This window comes from Lithobates pipiens, unplaced genomic scaffold (genome assembly GCF_037356315.1).
Source record: "Lithobates pipiens isolate NorthernLeopardFrog02 unplaced genomic scaffold, aLitPip1_a1.2 Scaffold_8, whole genome shotgun sequence".
Taxonomy (NCBI): domain Eukaryota; kingdom Metazoa; phylum Chordata; class Amphibia; order Anura; family Ranidae; genus Lithobates; species Lithobates pipiens.
Genome location: NW_027507903.1, coordinates 503,211,212 through 503,234,060, shown reverse-complemented (window position 1 = coordinate 503,234,060; position 22,849 = coordinate 503,211,212). Strand labels below are relative to the sequence as shown.

General features: G+C 45.4%; 1 protein-coding gene across 2 annotated transcripts in view; it reads left to right on the top strand.

Annotated features, from left to right (window-relative positions):
- AGK (acylglycerol kinase) overlaps positions 1–22,849 on the top strand; it is a 157,164-nt gene that overhangs the window by 58,935 nt on the left and 75,380 nt on the right. For both annotated transcript variants that reach the window (XM_077469255.1, XM_077469256.1), the window contains one exon: positions 8,579–8,654. In XM_077469255.1, coding sequence (XP_077325381.1) covers positions 8,579–8,654 — 76 coding nt within the window. The remainder of the gene's footprint in view (positions 1–8,578; positions 8,655–22,849) is intronic.

Here is a 22,849-nt window from a genome sequence, read left to right as displayed (position 1 = left end):
TGCAAAATTTTATAACAAACTATTAAACATGATTTTTTTATTTTTATTTTTGCATCTTTTTTTGTTTGTTTAGCAAAAAATAAAACTCCCAGCTGTAATTAAATACCACTAAAAGAAAGCTCTATTTGTGGGAAAAAAAATGATAAAAATTTCATTTGGGTACAGTGTTGTATGCCCGCGCAATTGTCATTCAAAGTGCATCAGCGTTGAAAGCTGAAAATTGGTCTGGGACTGAGGGGGGTTTAAGTGCCCAGTAAGCAAGTGGTTAAAGAAAAAATGTGAAATCTGCTCTCCAATCTTGTCTTTGCTGGGAATACTTTGGTCTGGTCCTTGACACATCCGAAGCAACTCTGTCTTCCAGAAAAGAAAGAAAATCGAAGTGCTCATGCTTGAGAACTGAGCTCCAAGAGACATCCCACAGTGAGATTCTCCATGAAAGTTCTAGGTCTAATGGTGGCCTCCTTCAAGGCAGGGTCTTTTTCCCAATTCTGTTCAAGAACTTCAAAACATTTTGTTGCCATGAAAATAATCCAGGCTTTTTCCTTCGACTTACCATTGCTCCTATCCAGCCAAGCAAGGCCTTCCTTATCTTGACTGATCACTACCTCAGCACTAATAGTGGGAAAACGCAAGAATAAACAGGGATCTAGAATTTTTCCAAGGGTCACTGAAATTGCCACTGGGCACACTGGCCCCAGTTTGGCAGCACTCCACAAAACGGGACCACAGTCAGGAAAAAGGGAAGGGACATAGAGTTGTGAATCCACACACATACAATCCAATGAGTGTCAAACAAACATCCTGGAGTCAATGTAATTCAATCATAGAACAGATTCATAGCAAAATAGAGCGTTGTTTTGCTATGACTCAATTTTATAATTAAATTACTTTGAATATAGAATACTTTATTAACCCGAAAGGGAAATTGGGAATTTTTTGCGACACGGCAACACTCAACAAAGACAACACAAGATCACAACAATGAACGGAACAAGATACAAAGACACAACAAAACCAATAACAGCCATTAGCACTAAATAAAAAAAATAAAAAATTACACTGGGACCATCTATATAATTAAAATACAACATAGAACAATAAAACAGATTAAAATAACAGAAAATCAAACTACCAAATGGAAATAATACACCCCTTTCAGAGCAGCCATCAGAAATTGTGGATCCCCTTATACAGCTTTAAGGCTGGCCATCCCACCAAGTCCTTCAGTGCCTCAGCCCCCCTCACACCTGTACACTCTGTCCCCTCACACCTGTATGCTCCCAGCACCACTCACACCTGTACGCGCTCAGCCCCCCTCACACCTGTACGTGCTTAGCCCCCCTCACACCTGTACACTCTCAGTCCCCTCACACCTGTATGCTCCCAGCACCACTCACACCTGTACGCGCTCAGCCCCCCTCACACCTGTACGTGCTCAGCCCCCCTCACACCTGTACACTCTCAGTCCCCTCACACCTGTATGCTCCCAGCACCACTCACACCTGTACGCGCTCAGCCCCCCTCACACCTGTACGTGCTTAGCCCCCCTCACACCTGTACGCGCTCAGCCCCCCTCACACCTGTATGCTCTCAGCCCCCCTCACACCTGTATGCTCTCAGCTCCCCTCACACCTGTATGCTCTCAGCTCCCCTCACACCTGTACGCTCTCAGCTCCCCTCACACCTGTACGCTCTCGGCCCCCCCTCACACCTGTACGCTCTCGGCCCCCCCTCACACCTGTACGCTCTCGGGCTCCCCCCCTCACACCTGTACGCTCTCGGGCTCCCCCCCTCACACCTGTACGCTCTCGTGCTCCCCCCTCACACCTGTACGCTCTCGGGCTCCCCCCCTCACACCTGTACGCTCTCGGGCTTCCCCCCTCACACCTGTACGCTCTCGGGCTCCCCCCCTCACACCTGTACGCTCTCGGGCTCCCCCCCTCACACCTGTGTGCTCTCGGGCTCCCCCCTCACACCTGTGTGCTCTCGGGCTCCCCCCTCACACCTGTGTGCTCTCGGGCTCCCCCCTCACATCTGTACGCTCTCGGGCTCCCCCCTCACACCTGTATGCTCTCAGCCCCCCCCCCCCTCACACCTGTATGCTCTCAGCCCCTCCCTCACACCTGTATGCTCTCAGCCCCCCCCCCCCCCCCCCCCCTACACTTGTACGCTCCCAGCACCACTCACGTGTGTATATATGACATGCATACACACACACAATAAATGTACATACACAGAGATGTGCAGTACACACAGAGACATGTACACACACAGGCATGACATATACAGCCCCCCCCCGAACAACAGCCCTTGTAAGGTGGTCCTAGTTCCAGCTCTTGTTTCCACATGCAGAGGGGTGCACATTCAGCAAATGGCCAGAGGTGGCAGCAAAGAGCCCGACGTCAACTCATCACAGAACAGCAGCTGCTGACTCATCACACATATAGGAGCTCCTCTGCACCCGACTCTGCCTTCTCATGTCCCTGCCAATCGGCTTGGCCCGCCCAGACGCTGGGGCCCCTTACAAGTGTTTGGGCTGTACCCCCCTGATGGCAGCCCTGACATCTTTACCATTACCCCAAATAATAATTAACATGATACCAACATACTATAAATACAACATAACATTCTGATCATAAACCAGAATTAGTACTTGATGGCCACAGACAAAAGATATGTTTCTATAATTCTTCTCTGTCATGGCTGGAGGCTAGGATGTTTATATCCGGAATCACCCATTTTAACATGTTCTAACACATCTGGATGAAGAGACCATCATCCTTGGTCTAATATAATCCACCTGCCAATTGTCCACTCCTGTGATGTGGACCACAGAAATCGTTGGAAAGTGAGTTTCTGTCCATAAAATAATCAGGTTTGCATCTTTCAAGAGTATATAAATTATAAAATTAACTCATAGCAGAATAGAGCTCTTTTCTGATATTAATCAATTTTATCCCTAAATTACCTTGTACTTCTGAATGTTTGTTGACATTGTCATTGGATTATAACAATAGGTAAGCCCTTCCTTCCCTACCACTGGAAAGGCCTTACAGCACATACTGGTCTATCAGCCTTGGAAGTAGTGTTCTAATCCTTGACTGTTCAAGGAACATGATCTAGAGAGGAAATTAAGCTCCCAAGCTCATATCAGATTGCCCCTGCATCACTGGGCACCCTTCTGAAGAGACACCAAATTCAATGCCAACATCATGGCATATATCGGCCACCAAGGGAGCATGGATACCATGAAGGAAGCAAACCAGATTCTCTTGTGGAAAGAAACTCGCTGTACAGCTATTTCAGTAAAATAACAAACATATCATACTTGCCTGCTCTGTGCAATGGCTTTGCACAGAGCAGCACCGATCCTCCTTTTCTGGGGTCCCCTGCTGGTGCTCCAGACCCCTCCCTGTTTGATAGCTGCAAGGCCTCGCACACCCGGGTCCCACCCACCCCCGTCATCACGCTGAATTATGACAGCTGGTTTTTGCATTCAATTACATATAGTGTAATACACATATAGTGTAATACATATAGTATATATACTGAAACTTACAAATCGGCTGTGTGAAACCTGCCAGTGTCAATCGCCAGTGCCAATTAGTGGCAAACAGTGCCACCTGCCAAAAGAAGAAAAATCAGCTTAAAATATCAGCCGAAAAAATCGGCATCATATATCGGCCGGCCCGATTTATAAATATTGGCATCGGCCAGAGAAAAACCCATATCAGTCGACCTCTAATCAAAAGTGCTAATTTTAAAGGCTTATCTGCAAGTTGTCATAAAAAGTGTTTGGGGAACCGAGTCCTACCCCAGGGGACATGCAAATGCATGCAAAAAAAAGTTTAAAAACTGCCTTTTTTTCGGGAGCAGTGATTTATTTATTTTTATGTTTAAAGTGAAACAATAAAAATGAAATATTCCTTTAAATATCGTGACTTGGGGGGTGTCTATAGTTAGAACATTACCACAGCAAAATGACATTTCTAAAGGAAAAATTGTCATTTAAAACTGATCGCGGCTGTAATGAATTGTTGGGTCTTGGAATATAGATAAAACTCATTGAAAAAAAGAGCATGGGATTCCTCCCAGTCCATTACCAGGCCCTTTGTGTCTGGTATGAATATTAAGGGGAACCCCGAACCAAAATGTAAAAAAAAAAATTGCGTTTTTTTTTTTTTTTTTTAAATGGCGTAGAGGCCCCCCCCCCCCCAAAATGGGTCTGGTATGGATTTTAAGGGGAAACCTGTGCCAAAAAAAAAAAGAAAAAAAGTCCCACAATGTCCATTCATCTTTTTCTTCATGCCGCGACAGACCGAAAAAGAAAAAACAAATCCACCACCGATCCTCCTCTATGGGAGGCTCCCGCTGTGTGAGGCTTCTTTGCTGATGCCAGTTCTTATATAACTGAAGGTGTGGCCCCCCAGGGACGTACCCAGGTGACCCCGCCCCCTCTGACACCACGGGGACTTTCCCACGGCATCCTTGTGGTGTCAGAGGGGGACAGGGGTCACCCGTTTACATAACCGGGTGGCCCCATCCCCTCTGCCATGGGAAAGTCCCCGTGGCATCAGAGGGGGTGGGGCCACCCGGGTACATCACAGGGTGGACCTGCCCTCAGTTATATAAGAACAGTCAAAGCCGATGAAGCATCGCACAGTGGGAGGCGGATTTTTTTTTCTTTTTTGGTCCATCGGTGGAGCGATATAAGAAGATGATTGGACATCGTGGGACATTTTTATTTTTTGTCCCCAAGCTGTGTCTTGTCTGTTTTTAACATTTTAACACGTTTTTTGTGAAATGGTAGGGGTACATTTGTACCCTGTTACCATTTCACACAGGGGAGGGCTGGGATCTGGGCGTCCCCTCGTTAAAGGGGGCTTCCAGATTCCGATAAGCCCCCCACCCGCAGACCACCACAACCATCGGGCAAGGGTTGTGGGGATGAGGCCCTTGTGCCCATCAACATGGGGATAAGCTGCTTTGGGGGGCTACCCTAAAGCACCCTCCTCAGGTTTGAGGGCATGTGGCCTGGTAAGGTTCAGGAAGGGGGGCGCTCTCCCGCCCCCTCTTTTCCTGCAGCCTGCCAGGTTGTGTGCTCAGATAAGGGTCTGGTAGGGATTTAGAGGGGGACCCCTATGCCATTTTTCTTCTTTTTTTTTTTTTGACGCAGGTTTACCCTTAATTTTCATATCAGACCCAAGGAGCCTGGTATGGATTTTAGGGGGACCCCCACAATTTTTTTTTTTTTTTTTTTGTACATTTTGGTTCAGAGTTCCCTTCAATATTCATACCATACCCAAATGGCCTGGTTTGGGAGGAGGATCCCATGCTCTTTTTTTTTTTTTTTTTTTTCCAATGAGTTTTATCTATATTGCCGAGACCCAACAATTCATTACAGCCGCAATCAGTTTTAAATTACAATTTTTCCTTTTAAAAATGTCATTTTGCTGTGGTAGTGTACTAAACACTGGAAAAATGTGCCACTTTACAGGCATACTATAGACACCCCCCAGGCACAATGTTTAAAGGAATATTTCATTTTTATTGTTTCACTTTAAGCATTAAAAATAAATCACTGTTCCTGAAAAAAACTTTTATAAACATTTTCTTTGCATTGATACATGTCTTCTGGGGCAGGACCCAGGTCCCCAAACACTTTTTATGACAATAACTTGCACATGAGCTTTTAAAATTAGCACTTTTGATTTTTCATATTAGTGTCCCATAGACTTTAACGGTGTTTCAGCGGCTTTCGAATTTGCCCAAACAACCAAAGTTCGGCCCGAACTTATGCCTAGGCCAAACCGTTCACCCATCCCTAGTCAGGACCTCTTAAATATGAGATCTGGGGTCAAAAAGACCTCAGATCTCATATTTACACTAAAATGCAATAAAAAAAAAAAAGTAATTTGGGAGAAAAAAAGAGGCCCTTTAAGAGCTATGTGCAGAATTGACGTTTTTAAAGTCGCTTCCGCCCTGCAATGATATGGAGACATGTGGGGGCCATCTTCCCCTCACTTGTCTCCATACCCAGGAAGAAGCATTTGTTCGCCTCCGCCACTACCGGCGGCTCTGGTAAGCGGTGGAGAGCCCCCGAAGAGCGGCGGTAGGGCCTCTCCCGCCGCCGATAAAAAGGGATCTCGTGCCAATCCACCACAGAGACCACTGTTATCGGAAACCGAACTGCCCACTGAAGAAGAAGATACCAGGGTTATGCCATAACAAAGATATCCCTCTTCAAAGTTAGGACGTATATCGGCGTGCGGCGGTCCGGAAGGGGTTAAAGAATTTCTTGGGATTTTTTTTGCTCTCCTGCTATGTGTCTTTCATGTTCTATCTTAGCCGCCCTAATTGCACCCTTGCATTTCTTGTTGCATTCATTGTAAAGTCTGAATGCTGATGATTTCTCGGCCTTGTATTTTTTGAAGACCTTTTCCTTTGCTTTTATTATGCTTTTTTATTTTTTGCATTTTTACATTGGAGTTAAGCCATCCAGGATTTTTGTTCACTATTTTAAATTTATTCCCAATGGGATGCACTGGCTCATGCCCTTATTTAATATGCTCTTAAAGCAAACTCATCTCTCCTCCGTGTTCTTTGTTACTGAAATTCTATCCCAATTTATATCTTCTAGCAGGGTTCGTAGTTTAGGGAAGTTGGTACTTTTGAAATTCAGTGTCTTTGTATTCCCCTTATGTTTCCTATTTGTGTGATTTATACTGAAGCTAATTGACCTGTGATCGCTGTTTCCTAAATTGCCCCTTATTTCCACATCTATGATCAGGTCTGTATTGTTGGTAATCAGTAGGTCTGGTAATGCTTTCTTTATAGTTGGTGTGTCTACCATCTGACCCATAAAATTGTCCTGCAAGACATTTAGAAATTGGTGAGCCTTAGACGACTGCGCAGTTCCTTCCGCCGAGTCTATGTCTGGGCAATAAAATCACCCATTATGATGACACTTCCAATCCTTGCTGCTAATCCAAATTGTGATAGGAGGTTTGTCTCCCCCTCCTACCTCAGGTTAGGGGGCCTATAGCATACTCCCAGTATTATTGTCCCCTTAGTTTCATCCCTTTGGAGCTCTACCCATAAGGATTCCACCTCCTCCCTAACTCCCTTAGTTATGTAGTCTCTCACATTCACTTTTACATTATTCTTGATGTACAGGCATACACCCCCCCCCCCTTTTACCCTCTCTATCCCTGCGATAAAGGGAATAACCTTGAATGGTTCCCGGACAATCATGAGAGCTGTTGAACCAAGTCTCTGAAATTCCCACAAAATCGGAATCCTCCTTGTACAAGAGTACCTCTAGTTCTCCCATCTTGTCCGCCAGGCTGCTGGCATTGGTGAACATGCCACGTATTTTAGACCGGTCGCATACTGTCCTCTTATTGGGTGTTCTGAGATATATACTACTATACTTACCTTGGGTTTGTGTGCTTTAGTCAACCTAACACTAATGCCCCCAATACTACCCTCTGGAATATGTTCCGCACTACCTCTACCTCTGAACCCTCACCCCCATCTCCTAGTTTAAAAGCCCCTCTAACTTTTTGGTCATCTTCACTCCCAGCAGACCTTCACCCTCCTCTTTTAGGTGCAGTCCGTCCCTTCTTTAGAACTGGTGACCGACTGAGAAGTCGGTCCAGTTCTCCAGGAACCCAAACCTCTCCTTACTACACTAGGTACCTCAGCCACTTGTTTACTTCCCTAATCTCCCTCTGCCTTTCTGGTATGGCGCAATGTACTGGTAGTGTTCCTGAGAATACTATCTTGGAGGTTCCTTTCCTCAAATTAGCTTCTAAGGCCGCGTACACACGGGCGGACTGTTCGCCCAACTTAGTTCGTCAGACAATCCGACAGACAGTCCGTTCAAAATTTGCATGAACGGACTTGACCACACACGATGAGCAGACAGTCCGCTGAAAGCGTGCGCGATGACGTGAACGGCGCGTACGACGGGACGAGAAATTCGACGTCCAATACACTGCAATGCAACCTTCGGCCGTGTAAATCCTTTCTGAGCATGCGCCAAACTTAGTCTGTCGAACTAGCCTACACACGAGCGGACTGTCCGCTGAAACCAAGTTTGGACGGACTGTCTTACGGAAATTCCGTAAGACTTTGTTCGTCAGACTGTCCGCTGAAACAGTCCGCTGAAGCCCACACACGAGCGGATTGTCCGCTGAAACACTGTTCAGCGGACTAAGTTGGGCGAACAGTCCGCCCGTGTGTACGCGGCCTTAGTCCCTAAAATCGTTCTTTAGGACACTCCATCTACCTCTGACTTTATCATTGGTGCAAACGTGCATCATGACAGCTGGGTCTTCCCCAGCCCCTTCCAGTAATCTGTCCACCAAATCTGTGATGTGCCAAACCCGAGTGCCCGGTAGACAGCTTATAGTTTGGCGCTTCAGGTCTTTGTGACAGATTGCACTCTCTGTCCTTCTAAGAATTTTGTCCCCTAATGTTTGATTTTAGATACACTTTTTAATATAGCCAGTCTGACCTCTGACTATGAACCTGTATTTTTTTTTTGCTACTAACAAATCTGTTTATTTATTAGAAAGGCCAGGACACTTTTTGAGAAGAATGCAGCCCCGATCCTTCATCTGGCTGGAATAGATGTCACCATAGTCAAGGCAAGTTTTAATCTCTTTTATTAAATAAACACATATTTTTTTTCTTTGGAGAATTACACCAAAGTGTTTGGTCAAAAGTATGTGTTATTATTGGCTTCAGATGTTTCCAGTCAGGGTATTGGTAACAATATAGCATATTAGGACATTTTAGGGGATTGTGTGATTCCAGCCTTGTGTTAACAGTTTGGGGAAGGCGCTATTCTGTGCCCACCTGACTGTGCTCCTTTGTACAAAGCTAGCTGGCCAAGAGGACAATTGTTGACCACTTTACATGAAGTAACTTGAGTGGCTTCCTCAGAGCCCTGACCTTATGCTGAGTCAGAAAAGGGTCTCCCTGAAAAAATACTACAAGGTTGGAAGTGCAAAATTGTCTCTGATGTCATTCTGTGCTGTGACATTAACACTGTAAACACTTGAACTCGGTAATTTGGAGGGGTGCCCACATACTTAATCTGATTTTTGTCACAGGTGCGATTTCAGTGCCAATACATAATAGATAAAGGGTATCGACTCCTGTAGTGGGAGAGCAATCTGTACTGAAATTCCGAACTGAATCCTGAACACATTTGTGATACAGAAGCCTTCCCATAGAACTCAATGAGCCTGGAGTTTGCATCTGAACACACCGCAGTGCTCAGAAAACGCACAGGACTCTTTTTAAATGTGCAGTGCATATATGTGAACAGCTTCAATGGAAAGCAATGTTATTTCACAAGTCATGTGAATTAGATGTTCAAAAAGCATCCAATTGGCATATTTGATAACCAAGCCTAAAAGTCGCTTCCATTTGGATGATCATTCAGAGACCACTAACTAGCAGATTTATGTGTTTTCCTGAGACACTCATGGGAAGGCTGTAGAGAACTATTTCCATAATTTATATGTAGAGAAATAAATGTATTTATGACACTTACAATCATACATTTCAGCCTCTTGACTAGCATATAGCAAAACAAATGTTGACAAAGTACAATATCTGCCTTAGAATGTCAAAAAAAAATTATGTAACATACATATTTGCTGTACAAGCCTTTTTGTTAGTTTACTTGTGCTTTTTTTTTTTTTTTTATTCCATTACAACCTCTGGCCAGCTAGGACTGATGAGACTTTAAAAAATTCTGAATTCCTTTCCATGCAAACATAGAAACTGTTCAAGAAGTAGCGGGGAAGTCCTAAAAATGCTTACCTGTCTTTATCTGTAAGAACTGTCCTCCTCTCCGAAAGATCTCCATATGCACCCCGTACATAGAACTTGGCATCCCTAGCTTTTTCCTTAGGTTTGACTGGTGGTAAGATATTTGCACATTGTATTGTAATTAAAGCGTAGTTCCACCCAAAAGTTACATAGTAGGTGAGGTTGAAAAAAGACACAAGTCCATCAATTCCAACCTCTATGTGTGATTATATGTCATTATTACATTGTATATCCCTGTATGTTGTGGTCCTTCAGGTGCTTATCTAATTGTTTTTTGAAATTATTGATGCTCCCCACTGAAACTACCGCCCGTGGAAGGGAATTCCACATCCTTGCCGCTCTTACAGTAAAGAACCCTCTACGCAGTTTAAGGATAAACCACTTTTCTTCTAGTTTTAGTGAATGGCCGCGTGTCTTATTAAATTCCCTTTCACAGAAACATTTTATCCCTTTTGTGGGGTCACTAGTACGTTATTTGTACATTGAAATCATATCCTCTCTCAAGCGTCTCCTCTCCAGAGAGAACAAGTTCAGTGCTCGTAACCTTTCCTCATAACTAAGGTCCTCCAGTCCCTTTATTCATTTTGTTGCCCTTCTCTGAACTCTCGCCAGTTCAGCACATGCTTCCTGCGGACTGGTGCCCGGAGTGGAACTCTCGCTTATATGCTTCCCCCAACCCCCCCCGGAGGCACATTTGGCACTTTTCCGGGGGGAGGGACCTGTTTTTTGACAGGTCCCCTTCCTTCCTTCCGGAGACGGGCTGCTGCCTGATCTCTCAGAAGTTCCACCTTCGCTGCCGGGCCAATTAGTGCATTAGGGAACCAGGAGTGATGCCGAAAATGCTTCACTGCCTGGTTCCCATACCAGGAATGGCGGCGGCAGCACCCGGGATCCGAAGATCTGTTGGGGTGCTGACATTGCAGGCTCCCTGGACAGGTAAGTGCCCTAATGTTAAAAGTCCGCAGCTACAGTATTTGTAGCTACTGACTTTTTAAAAAATTTTCACCCAGGCTGGCAGGCAGGCTCTTTAAAGTGTTTGTTACCCCAACATTTCATATTCCTGATATGTGCCTACTGTACCATGTACTTGTATGAGAACATATACTGTTTTCTATCTATAGCTTTCTTTGTGTGAAATCCCTGGTTTTCCTGCCAGTTCCTCTGCTTTCCTATTAAAAATTGACCACACTAAGGGGATCTCACCATGGGCAGTTCTCTAGCTCTACTGGGAACTAGGTGTGCTCTCTTCTAATGATCAGACTTGTCCTGACACCCCCCCACTGCACAGCCTATCGTTGAGAAGCTCAGTCTGCTGTTGCTTCTCCTCCTCCCAGCTCTTATGCAGCTGAGAACAGAGGGAGCAGAAGGAATGTGATCACTTAGGCTGCATTCACACATGATCCCAGGCAAGTCACAATGTGCGACGCTGTCGCCCAAAAGAAGCTCATGTTCCTTTTTGAGCGACAAGCGTTGCAATTGCAGCGCGATTTACCGTGTGGCAAAATCGTCTCTCTTTTAACTCTTTCTCTAACAGACTTCAACTTCCCATTTTTCACATAGGGGGCCAAACTAATTTTGCAATTTATGTGTACAGCCTTGAAAGTTGATTAAACTCCCCCAGCCCAAGTGATAACATAGCAACCAATCAGCTTCTATCTTCAGCTTGTACAGTTAAGCATTGAAAATGAAAGATAGAAGCTGATTGGTTGCCATGCATAGATGCTCCAGTTTTCATAAATTCCCCTGATAAAATTGAAACCTGTTTTTAATTTTGTACATGCAATGACAGTTGTGCATGTTAATCAAACTTTTCAGTAAAAATACTAATTATTGCATGCAAACACATGTCTTAAATTACTACTACAATATACATAAAGATCATTTAAGGTGATCATGTAATATAATATATACTCGTATGAACGAGGCTATCACATCTACCAGAAACTTATCAAATTAATGTTCTGATGGCCAGCGTTACTTAGATCCCACCAGTATGTGGGAGTATACAGTATTTGCTGTATTGTAAAAAATCCTGAAATAAGTCTGTTCGAAAAACACAGGAAATATTAAAGTTTTACTGAACCCACAACAGTAAAATCTGTCTGTATATGCAGTAAAGCATGCTTGTTATACTCACTGTGGAACCTAAGGGGTTAATCCTCTGCATTGTGTATAAAGGCTGTTTGATCCTGTCTCTCTGATCCTCCTCCTCTTCCACTGTCTCCAAAAAATAACCTGATATTTACAGAGCCAGGGGGCAGGCCGCACATGCTCTGTTTGGTGTGTATTGCTAGAGTGTTTTTTTGTTTTTGTTTTTTTCTTGGGAGGGGCTATGGCCAGGGCCAATCAGCACCGTCCAAACAGAGGGTCAGGGGAGAATAAAAACTCCTCCTACAAGCTTTACTAGGAACTGATAGAAGTCACAAGGCTGCTATATACTTCTGATGAGAAAAGGTATTTATCAGTTTTATATTTACAAAAATAATTGCATTTCCATGTACTGTGGGATACCAGATATAGTAAATGCAGGTTCTGGGTTTAAAGCTACACATTAGCCTTCCTTTTAAGCCCTGCACACACGATTAAAAAATTGTACGAAAAATGCCGCATTCGAATAGATCGTATGATAATCGGATCGTTAGTAACCTAGCTTTCGAGGGCTGATCAGGACAGTTCATCCGATATTATTCTATCGGACATGCACGGAAATTTTTTCGTATGGTGCCAGATCGTACGATTTTCGTTTAATCAGTACAGCTGTCATTCAAAAATGCAATACAAAAACACATTACATCACTTCCGATTTTTATTCTGTCATATGAGAATCTTCCTTGCTTTAGTAAATTCATCAGATTCGATGTGAGATTAGCATGCAAAAAAAACGGACGATGATAATCTCATTGTGTGTACGGGGCATCAGTCATGTACAGTTGTATAGGCTCTTCTCCTGTACTGAAATTGCTTACCGTATTCTGATTTTCCTGCACATTGTGAGCTTCTTACAGTGTGCATTAGAATCTGTAGAAAGACAGACTGAACCAGCCTCTGCCCTTCCTGGCTTTAGTAAAACCAGCATAGGACTTCCCCAGTTTTTTTGTCCTTGGCCCACCATTTTCATTCCTTGGATATCAGTTCTTTCAGTCAAGGAGGCACAGCGTCATATGGGGGTGTTACCTAGGGCGTTCTACATGGCTAGAAACTCGCATACCTCCAAACTGACATCTACCTCATGAGGAGTACGGAGTCTGTAATGTTCAGAACCCTGCTGGCCCCTACTACCAGCATGATATGCCTGCTCTGCATAGAGAAGCACAGAGACCCAGTGATAAAACAACCGCTATAAAATAGGGTATGTAATGAAAACAAAGTTTTTATTTAAAAATTTCATTAGCATGTAGATGGGGGGGGGGGCAACCAGGGAAGGCTAAATATAAGCAGATTAAACGTCGGCTTTAAACACTTGATAATAAGCTCCGTGAATCCTTTCAAACAGCTGACTTTTTAAAAAGGATTAAGACTGCATCACTGAGTGTCTTTTGTGTTCAGTAGTGCCGACCCTCACCTGGGTAAGCTTTTTTTTTTTTTCTCTTCTCTTTTTTTTATTTTTATTATATCGCTTAAGCCCCCTTGATTGCCAGCTGTTTTGTAGGTCACCGTAGTGTCTACGGACTTCGCTTTTCAAGTCACCAAAGAAAATTGCAAGATGAAGGCTGGGAGAGGAGGTGGAATTGAAAATGCAATCAAGTGTTGCGGATTAATTAGAGCAGTTTGGAGCAGCCTCCCTGCTCCAAAATTAGAAGATGCTTTCTACGTGGCTGCTGTGAATGTTAAGCAGAGAAGACTGCGGAGTTGGAAGAAAACGGGGAAGTTTAACTGTGTCTAGCCTACTCCATAGTGTGCTGACCACAGACAGAGAGACCATGCGTCAGTAAATATACATGACCACTAGGTAATTGCAGGGCCCATCTAATCTTTTTACCTTTAAAGTGGTATTAAACCCAAAAGAAAACATTTATTATATCGCAGCTTATCAATTTTTAAATGTGGTCTTTGTATTTGTTTTACTTTTCTAGCCTTCCTTTCCTTTATTTTCACCTGGTGATCATGCAAGGAAGTCTGTTGTTTTTCAACAGAACACGCTCTCCTACAGAAACATCCGTTACAGGGTTTAGCCAAACCATTTACCATTGACAGTTGTGCTTACAATGATCATCTTTTATTTATTCTTGTAAAACCTTTATCCCAAAAGAGAAAAAAAACTGTTGCTGTAAGTGCAATGTGAGCTAGAGTTTGGATTAATTTAGTTAGTGTATCTAAATCTGCTAGTACATCTCTCAATTCCCTCCTCCCAGACTGACAATGCCGCTGTCCAAAGGTGAGGGGATATGATTTCAATATACAAATACCATACTGTTGACCCCACAATAGGGATAAAACTTTTTTGCAAAGGGAGTTTAACAAGACTCGTGGCCACTCTTTAAAATTAGAAGCAAAGAGGTTTAACCTTAAACTACGTAGAGTATTCTTTACTGTAAGAGTGGCAAGGATGTGGAATTCCTTTCAACAGCCAGTGGTCTCAGCAGGGAGCATCAACAGTTTCAAGAAACTATTAGATAAGCACCTGAACGACCGCAACATACAGGGATATACAATGTAATACTAACATATAATCATACACATGGGTTGGACTTGATGGACTATGTAACTATGTAAGGTGCCCCTGTGCTCCGTCTAATACAGGAGGTGTGTTATTTACCAGATCACCAGGTGAAAACAGAGGGGTAAAAATCCTGACAAAAGAAAACTAATGCAGCCACCACATCTAAGCAAAGTGTATGCACTACAAACAATTATCTGTAAAGTTTGGGTTGGATTCTCAATCTAGAGAAATCTTCCTTAAAACGGCTAAAAAGGCTGGAGTGCTTGGGTCTGATCATAGGCATAGCCCAGTAAAAGATGTTCTTGCCTCAGGCAAAGATCAACTCCATAAGAGAGCTGGTGCGGATTGTCAGGTCAAATGGCGATCCCTCCATTTGTCTTTGCATGAGGTTGTTAAGAACCATGGTGGCTTCATTCGAAGCAGTTCCCTATGCCCAGTTTCATTCAATACTGTTGCAAAACCGTATCCTGTCTGCTTGGAACAAAACAATTCAAGCTTTAGACTTTCCAATGTAGCTGCCCCCAAGAGTGTCCCAAAGCCTCACTTGGTGATTACTAACCCAGAATCTGCTGAAAGGAAAATACTTCAGACCAGTCATCTGGAAGTGGTAATGACGGATGCCACCCTTTCAGGCTGAGGAGCAGTACTAGAAAAGACAACTGTCCCTGGGACAGTGGTCAAGAACTGAAAGAAACTTGCACATCAATATCCTAGAGATTCGGGCAGTACGTCTGGCTCTAAAGGCCTGGAATTTCAGGTTACAGGATTGTCCTGTCAGTATTCAATCTGACAAAGCCACAGCTGGGGCCTATATCAATCACCAAGGGGGCACCAAAAGTCTCTCAGTGCAGAGAGAGGTGAACCATATTTTAACTTGGGCAGAAAGGAATGTTCCATGTCTATCGGCAGTCTTCATTCCGGGGGTAGAGAATTGGCAGGCGGACTACTTGAGTCGCCAGCAGTTATTCCCAGGGGAATGGCCTCTTCACCCCGATATATTTTGGGCTGTTTGCCAAAGATGGGGGACTCCGGACGTAGATCTTCTAGCATCCAGGTTCAACATGAAGTTAGTCAACTTTGTGGCCAGAACAAAGGATCTCTTTGCATGCAGAATGGATGCGTTGGTAACCCCATGGGATCAGTTCTCACTGATCTATGCATTTCCTCCTATTCAGTTGCTGCCTTGGCTTCTTTGCAGGCTCAAGCTGGAAAGAAAGCCGGTTAATTCTAGTGACACCAGCATGGCCCAGAAGGTCATGATAAGCAGAAATCGTAAAGATGGCAGTGGAGGGCCCATGGCTCCTCCCACTACGGCCAGATCTGCTCTCACAGGGACCGATATTCCATCCTTCCTTACGGTCCCTAATTTAACGGCTTGGCTATTGAAACCCACATTCTGAAGAAACGTGGGCTTTCCGGGTCAGTTATCTCTACCCTGATTAATGCAAGGAAGGCAGCTTCCAGAACTATATATTATAGGGTCTGGAGTGCTCATGTTTCCTGGTGTGAATCCAAGGGTTGGCACCCTTGGAGATATATTATAGGCAGAATTCTTGCCTTTCTACAATTAGGGATAGAAATTAAATTGGACTTGAGTACTATTAAAGGCCAAGTCACAGCTTTACTGGTCTTATTTCAAAGACCACTTGCTACTCATTCTTTAGTCCAGGGTTTTATACAAGGGTTAACTCAGCTTAATCCGCCCGTCAAACCTCCCTTGAACCCTTGGGACTTGAATTTAGTTTTGTCTGTTACAAAAACAGCCATTTGAACAAACTAATGCAACATGTTCTCTTAGTCCTTCTGACAAGGAAGTGGGAATTTTTGGTTGCTATATTTTCAGCAAGGAGGGTTTCGGAATTGGCTGCTCTTTCTTGTAAAGAGCCTTATTTGATTTGTCATAAGGACAGAGTGGTGTTGGGCGCTCGTCCAGACTTTTTGCCAAAAGTGGTCTCAGGTTTTCACCTAAACCAAGATATTGTCCTGCCATCGTTTTTTCCAAAACCAAGTTATAGGGAAGAAAGGTCACTACATTGTCTTGATGTGGTGAGAGCAGTGAAAAGCTATTTAAAGAGGAAGTAAACCCTGATGAGTTTACTTCCTCTTTTTTTCCCTGCAAAGGTAAAGCATAATGGACTACTATGCATCGCATAGTAGCCCATTATGTGTCACTTACCTGACACAGGAGCCAGCGAAGTCGCCGCTGTCCCCTGTAGTCCGCCGCATCCATCTTGCTGGTGGCGTCTCGCAGCTCCGCCGCTGTCATTCGGCGAAGCCGCGATGACGTCACTCCCGCGCATGCGCACGGGAATCGACAAATGCGGCAGCTCCATTGTTGAAACTGCCGCGTTCAGTGCGCCTGCGTGCCGCTGTCTACGGCGCATGCGCCGTAGACAGCGGTGCCCGTTTTTCGGGCAAATATCTTCTAAACCATATAGGTTTAGGAGATATTGCTTGGACCTACAGGTAAGCCTTAATCTAGGCTTACCTGTAGGTCAAAGTGGTTTGTAAGGGTTTACAACCACTTTAAAGGCAACTGCTCAGATTCCTAAGACTGATGTCCTATTTATTCTGCCAGAGGGTCCTAGGAAAGGACAGGCAGCATCGAAATCCACTGTCGCTAAGTGGATTCGGCAAGTGTTAATTCAAACTTATGATTTAAGGGGTAAGATTCCCCCTTTTTCAAGCACTCTACATGGGCGGTTAGTGCTTCTTGGGCAGTGCGTCATCATGCCTCCATGGCTCAGATCTGTAAGGCCGCAACTTTGTCTTCAGTGCATACATTCACAAAATGTTATCAGCTGGATGTAAGGAGGTATGAGGATATTGCCTTCGGACACAGTGTGCTGCAGGCAGCAGTATAGATCCTCAAGTCTGGGGGTACCCTCCGGGTTGTCTCCCTCCCCTCAAGTAGCATTGCTATGGGACGTCCCATTAAGTAATTAAGGCTCTGTGTCCCGTGATGTACAATAAAGAAAATAGGATTTTTATAACAGCTTACCTGTAAAATCCTTTTCTTGGGGTACATCATGGGACACAGAGGTCACTCGCCTCTATTTTGGGCTTTAAGTATATTGTTTTGCTACATAAACTGATGTGCTCCTGGAAGGAGGAGGGGTTGTGAACTTCTTGGATTGGGTATAACCAGTGTTGATCACCTGAAGGTGGCCTATAACCCATTAAGTAATTACTTAAGGCTCTGTGTCCCATGATGTACTCCAAGAAAAGGATTTTACATGTAAGCTGTTATAAAAATCCTATTTTTCTCTGAATTGGCAAAAGAAAGAATCGTGTTAGTCATTCTTTCCAGCTTCACTGCACACCTATGACATGCCACTGTCTTTCTCCTTGTTCAGCGAATGGGTGAGTGTAAAACCATCATTGTCCACTCTCACTGAGAGTTTTAGCACACTGGGAATACTCCTCGGCAGGGCTGGTTTTCAGATGTTCACTAGTGAGCTACTAAGTTTGTTTCCAGCCTCTCTTACGTTGCAGCATACAGGTGTCCTTACTTGTTATCTTTGGATCGTCTTCCTGAAATGCTGTGACAGGTCAGAGCGAGGAGCAGTGATTATCACTGCGCCTGCTAATTGCCGTCAAGCTATTTTCAGCTGGCAGCTTCTTGATTATGATATATATAAATAGTGGTGACACTGTTCAGAAAGACTCATTGAAGACACAGTGCAAGTGTGGAAACAATGGCTTTTGTCTGCTACATATTTCTTTGGCTTAGAATGGAAAAGGGGGGACAAAGCCTGTTGGCTAGATTTAGATTACATTTTTAAAATGCTGGCTTTCATGTGCTAGAAATATCTCTTGCCAAGAGCTCTATACATTGACCATAGGCTTGTTAAGAGACACTGTCACTCTTCCCACCAATTATTTTGCCCTCACAATGGGTATTAAAATCCCAAGGGTCAGATATTTGCTTATACATGCTTTAATGATGGAAATCAGCAGAGCTTTAGCACATTTACTAAACACTGGGGAAAATGAGTGTACTTGCAAAGTGCACAGTTTTTCCCTTAGTAAATCCACACAAATAAGCTGCTGTTACAAACTGGACTACACAGGTATGCTTTGCCATTGTCAGCATTTAGGAGCCCACCATGAGAAATTATTTGCAGCTGCTGCTAGAGTGAGTTCATGTAGACAGCTGCTGAAAGAGGCTTTGGGTTATGTTGCTGCCTACAGAAGGATTGGACACTGCCAAAATACCAAAATGTAAGTCAGCTCAGGATAACCCCTTGACTTCCCCCACAAGTACTCACAAAACCCAGACAGCTGCTGGCCGGTGAGGGTCAGGTGGCCAGTGGTGACCAAGGTTACTGTAGACAGGCAGAAGGAATGGATAAATAATCAAAATACCTTGTGCCTCTTTGCAAGCAGGAGCAGCAGCATGGAGATGTTTCCTTGATGCTGTATGGCAGGAAAGAGTGCAGTGCAGGCATGCTATCCAGCAGATGACATTAGCTTTTGTTACACAGCAACTTCCATCCAGGAATGGGGAATAAAGGCACCCAGGGACCAAGGTAATTGTTCAACCCAAAGAGTCTTCAGAAACTGTTTAAGTGCTGATGCAATGACAGTGTCTCTGGACCCTGAAAGCACTTTGGAAAGTGCCCTTTGTGAAACAGTGTCTGAAGGTCACTTCCTGGCTATTCCCGCAATCTCCAGTCCTGCAGGGTCTGGACACAATATTCCATAAATCAGGCTGAAGATGACCATGTCAGGGAACTGCGATCAACATTTCAGTGTGTGTGTGTGTGTGTGTGTATATATATGATGCTAGGAATTCCTACATCCTTGTATATTGTGTTTGCAGAGAGACACCTGTAACAGTTTTCTTTTTAAGCTATCTGCAATCTCAGCTGATACTATTAACTGTGGAAGAGAGTTCCATATCTTTACTGCCCTAACAGTAAACAGCAAGGCACCCCTTACGTTTACGAATTTGTTCCTGATACTACAGTCACCATTGATTGGTTAAGCAATCAAATAACATTTGAAGCAATATTAAACTCAAAAACAAAAATGTAATGCGGATTTTACTCGGCTCAGCCAGCCCTGAAAAAGGGGGATCGAGTCCCTGTGAATCTATCTAGACCTTACCCGCCATGATGATTGAAGATTGGATCCTGAGTGGCATGTCCCAGGTAGCCTTGGTCTTAAGAAATTTGCTCCTGTTAATACTGCCTGTCCTTTTTTCTCTTATATTCAAGTTGGGCATAACAGACCAGCCCCATAGATCATGAGCCAGGAACCAGCACAATCTAGTGGGTAGAAAAAAAAATAGGATTTTTTGTACTCACCGTAAAATCCTTCTCTGTAATTCACCGATCGACACAGCTCCTCTCTTAGCCATTGGGTTGTTATGCCCATTACTAGGAGAATACTAGGCATTAATTGTAATACAATACTCAGAATTCTTTAGTTCTGCCCAGAGGGCGATCCCTTGGGCAACAACCCTCCAGCCTGCCATGCAGTCATCAGTTTTATTTTGCCTAGTGAATGAGAAGGACCTAGGAACCCTGTGGGCCCATCGGTCCGTGCTTTTTTTCTACAGAAGCGTGACTTTTTGCGCAAGATGATTATTCCTGTGATCTACTATCAACAGCTGGCTGGGTGACAGGCTGGATACTCTTATCCTTGTAGTCTCCCCAGTCCGGCCATCGAGCGTGTGCAGGCCGCAGCTACGCGCTAGGCAGACCACAACAAAACCTCAGCTCCAGAGGTGGTCGGCGAGCTTTTATGCTCCGGGGCATACATATGACCGGGCTACTGATGTCTGCATCACAGTATGCCAGGCCAGCAGCCACCCTGTACTTATCAGTGAGTGGGTCTGTGATGGAATGTCTCCCAGCTCTTCAGGACTGGTAAGTACAGCTATCCCTGCCTCGGCGGAGCTGGGCATTCCCTGGGAGGTAGATTCGGGGGTCCCTCACCTCCCTCTCTTCCCTCCCTGTCTCTGTCTTCCCTCCCCCCTCCCTGTGGGGGATGCTGCATGTGGCTGCTGAGCAGTGTATGTGTGTCTATGCAGGGACTCTCACCGGGGGGGGGGGGGGGGGTTGCGCTGGCTAGCTGTGTCCTGGGTCCTGTTCTTCATGCCCCTGGAAGGTGTCTGTGAGGCCATGCTGATGTCCTGCGCAGCGCTGTGCTCACCACCATTGATTTCTCTCTGTACCACACGGAGCTGCTTTCCGCTGCCATTTTAGGTGTGGGCAAGGGCAGCATGCTCGCCTGGGCTGTAGCGGCCATTTTCCTGGTGATTTCCTATACAGGACACCGGCAGCCATTTTATTGAAGCCTGAACACGTTTTTTAGTGTTCTCTAGCGGCAGCATGTGCTCCTGTGCTCTCGCAGCCATTTTCCCTGTGTTTTATGTGCTGGACGCTGGGCGGCCATTTTCTTGAAGCCTGAGCACACTTCAGAGTGGTTTTAGCGCCATTTGCAGCTGCTTCCACCGACACAGCACTGTTTCCTCTGCACCTGGGAGCCAACAGGGACTACAGGCACTACCTGCTGAATAGCGCAGAACTCCATAGGGTGGTGAGTCCAGCAGGAAAGCGCACCTCAGCCAGCGGCAGTAAGGAGTGTGGGACTGTCGCTGTACTAAGTCCCCTTCGGGTGGCAAACAGGGTAGGGTCAGCATGGCTTCAGAAACTGGTATTTCTTCCCCCAAAATCCAGGAAATTGCAACCGGGTCGCCTGCAGACTGCGCAGTGCCCATGGACACCCTGGCGGCGGTCCTCAATTCGTTCGTTGCCAAGATGGAGGCGGCATGTGGGGAAAAGGGTGCAATAAAGCAGCCCCTGCCCCCCCTCCGTCCTCTGGGGAGAGCTCTGACGCAGACTCTGGTCCTGCAGAGGCTGGTGTCCCCTGCTCTGTCTTGTCAGATGACGCTGACCGGGGCTGTTTGGACAGTGAGGATGAGTCCCCGTCCATGTCCGTGCGTGACAAAGCGCTTGTTGGAGCACTTATCACAGCTGTGCGTGATACCCTGAAGATTCGGGAGCCAGCAGATACCTCTGCTGATGTAGCGGTCCCCTTTGGGTCCCACAAGCCAGCACGTTCACCTAAGGTGTTCCCGTATCTGACTTATTTTGACAAGTTCTTTTACGAGGAACGGGGTCGCCCGCAGCGGACCTTTTCGGTCCCCAATTCCATGGCGATGCATTACCCTTTTGAGGAAAGCATTCTCAAGAAATGGTCGGCTCCCCCGGTCGTGGACCCCCCAGTATCCAGGTTAAATAAAGTAACCACGATCCCGGTAGAGAGGACTCCTGCATTTAAGGATCCCACGGACAGGAAGGCCGAGGCAGTGGCTCGTTCCTTGTTTACGGTTATGGGGTCAGCCGTGTGACTAGTACTGGCATCCGCAGTACTGACACTTGTGTCGCAGACACTGAGTGGGCAAAACTGTTGCACTACAAATTGGGAGAGCAACAGGCTTCTCCTGTCTGCGTGGAACTAGCAGACCAACTAGTGCAAGGCCTTCAGTACGTTTGTGACGTGGCCCTGGATACTCTTCCTCTGTTATCCAGGGCTTCAGTGTCAGCAGTGGTGCTGAGGCGCCTGATTTGGTTAAAATGCTGGCATCCAAAAAAGCCCTGACAGATCTTCCCTTCCTTGGCGACTGGCTCTTTGGAGCCTATTTGGAGGACATTATTAAAAATGCCACTGGTGGTAAGAGTACCCTACTCCCACAGGCCAGGAAGGCTAAGGCAAGGGCCTTTTTGTCTGCTCACAAACGGCTTTTTCATCCACCTGGAGCTTCAGCTAAATGTCCCCAGCCTGACAGGACAACCACAGAAGGACAAAAATGTCCCTGGAACCGCAAGCCTAACAAGCCTGCGAACAAAAGTGCTACCGCATGAAGGTCACCTTTGGGAGTTTGCAGCCTGGTGGTCCTCTTGGCTATCTAACCAATGGGTCTGCGATCTGATTTCCTCCGGCTACAAGATAGTTTCTCTCTTGGCCGTCAAACAGATTCTTCCCCTCCAGCATACCCGTATCCCCGGCTTGCCGGGAGACCCTCTTGGGGGAGGTCGAGGGAATCCCAGTAATACTGATTTCCCCAGATTGGCCTCAGCGTCCTTGGTACGCAGACCTAGTGCGCCTGGTGGCGGACGCCCCATGGCGACTGCCGTTACGAGAGGACCTTCTGTCTCAAGGTCCAATTCTCCATCCTGCTTTACCATCGCTGTCTTTAACGGCATGGCTATTGAGAGCCAAGTGTTGAGGAACCGGGTCTATTGGACTCGGTTATCCCAACTATGTTGAGGGTCCGGAAATATTCTTCTCGGAAGATATATCATCGTACCTGGAAGGCCTACATCT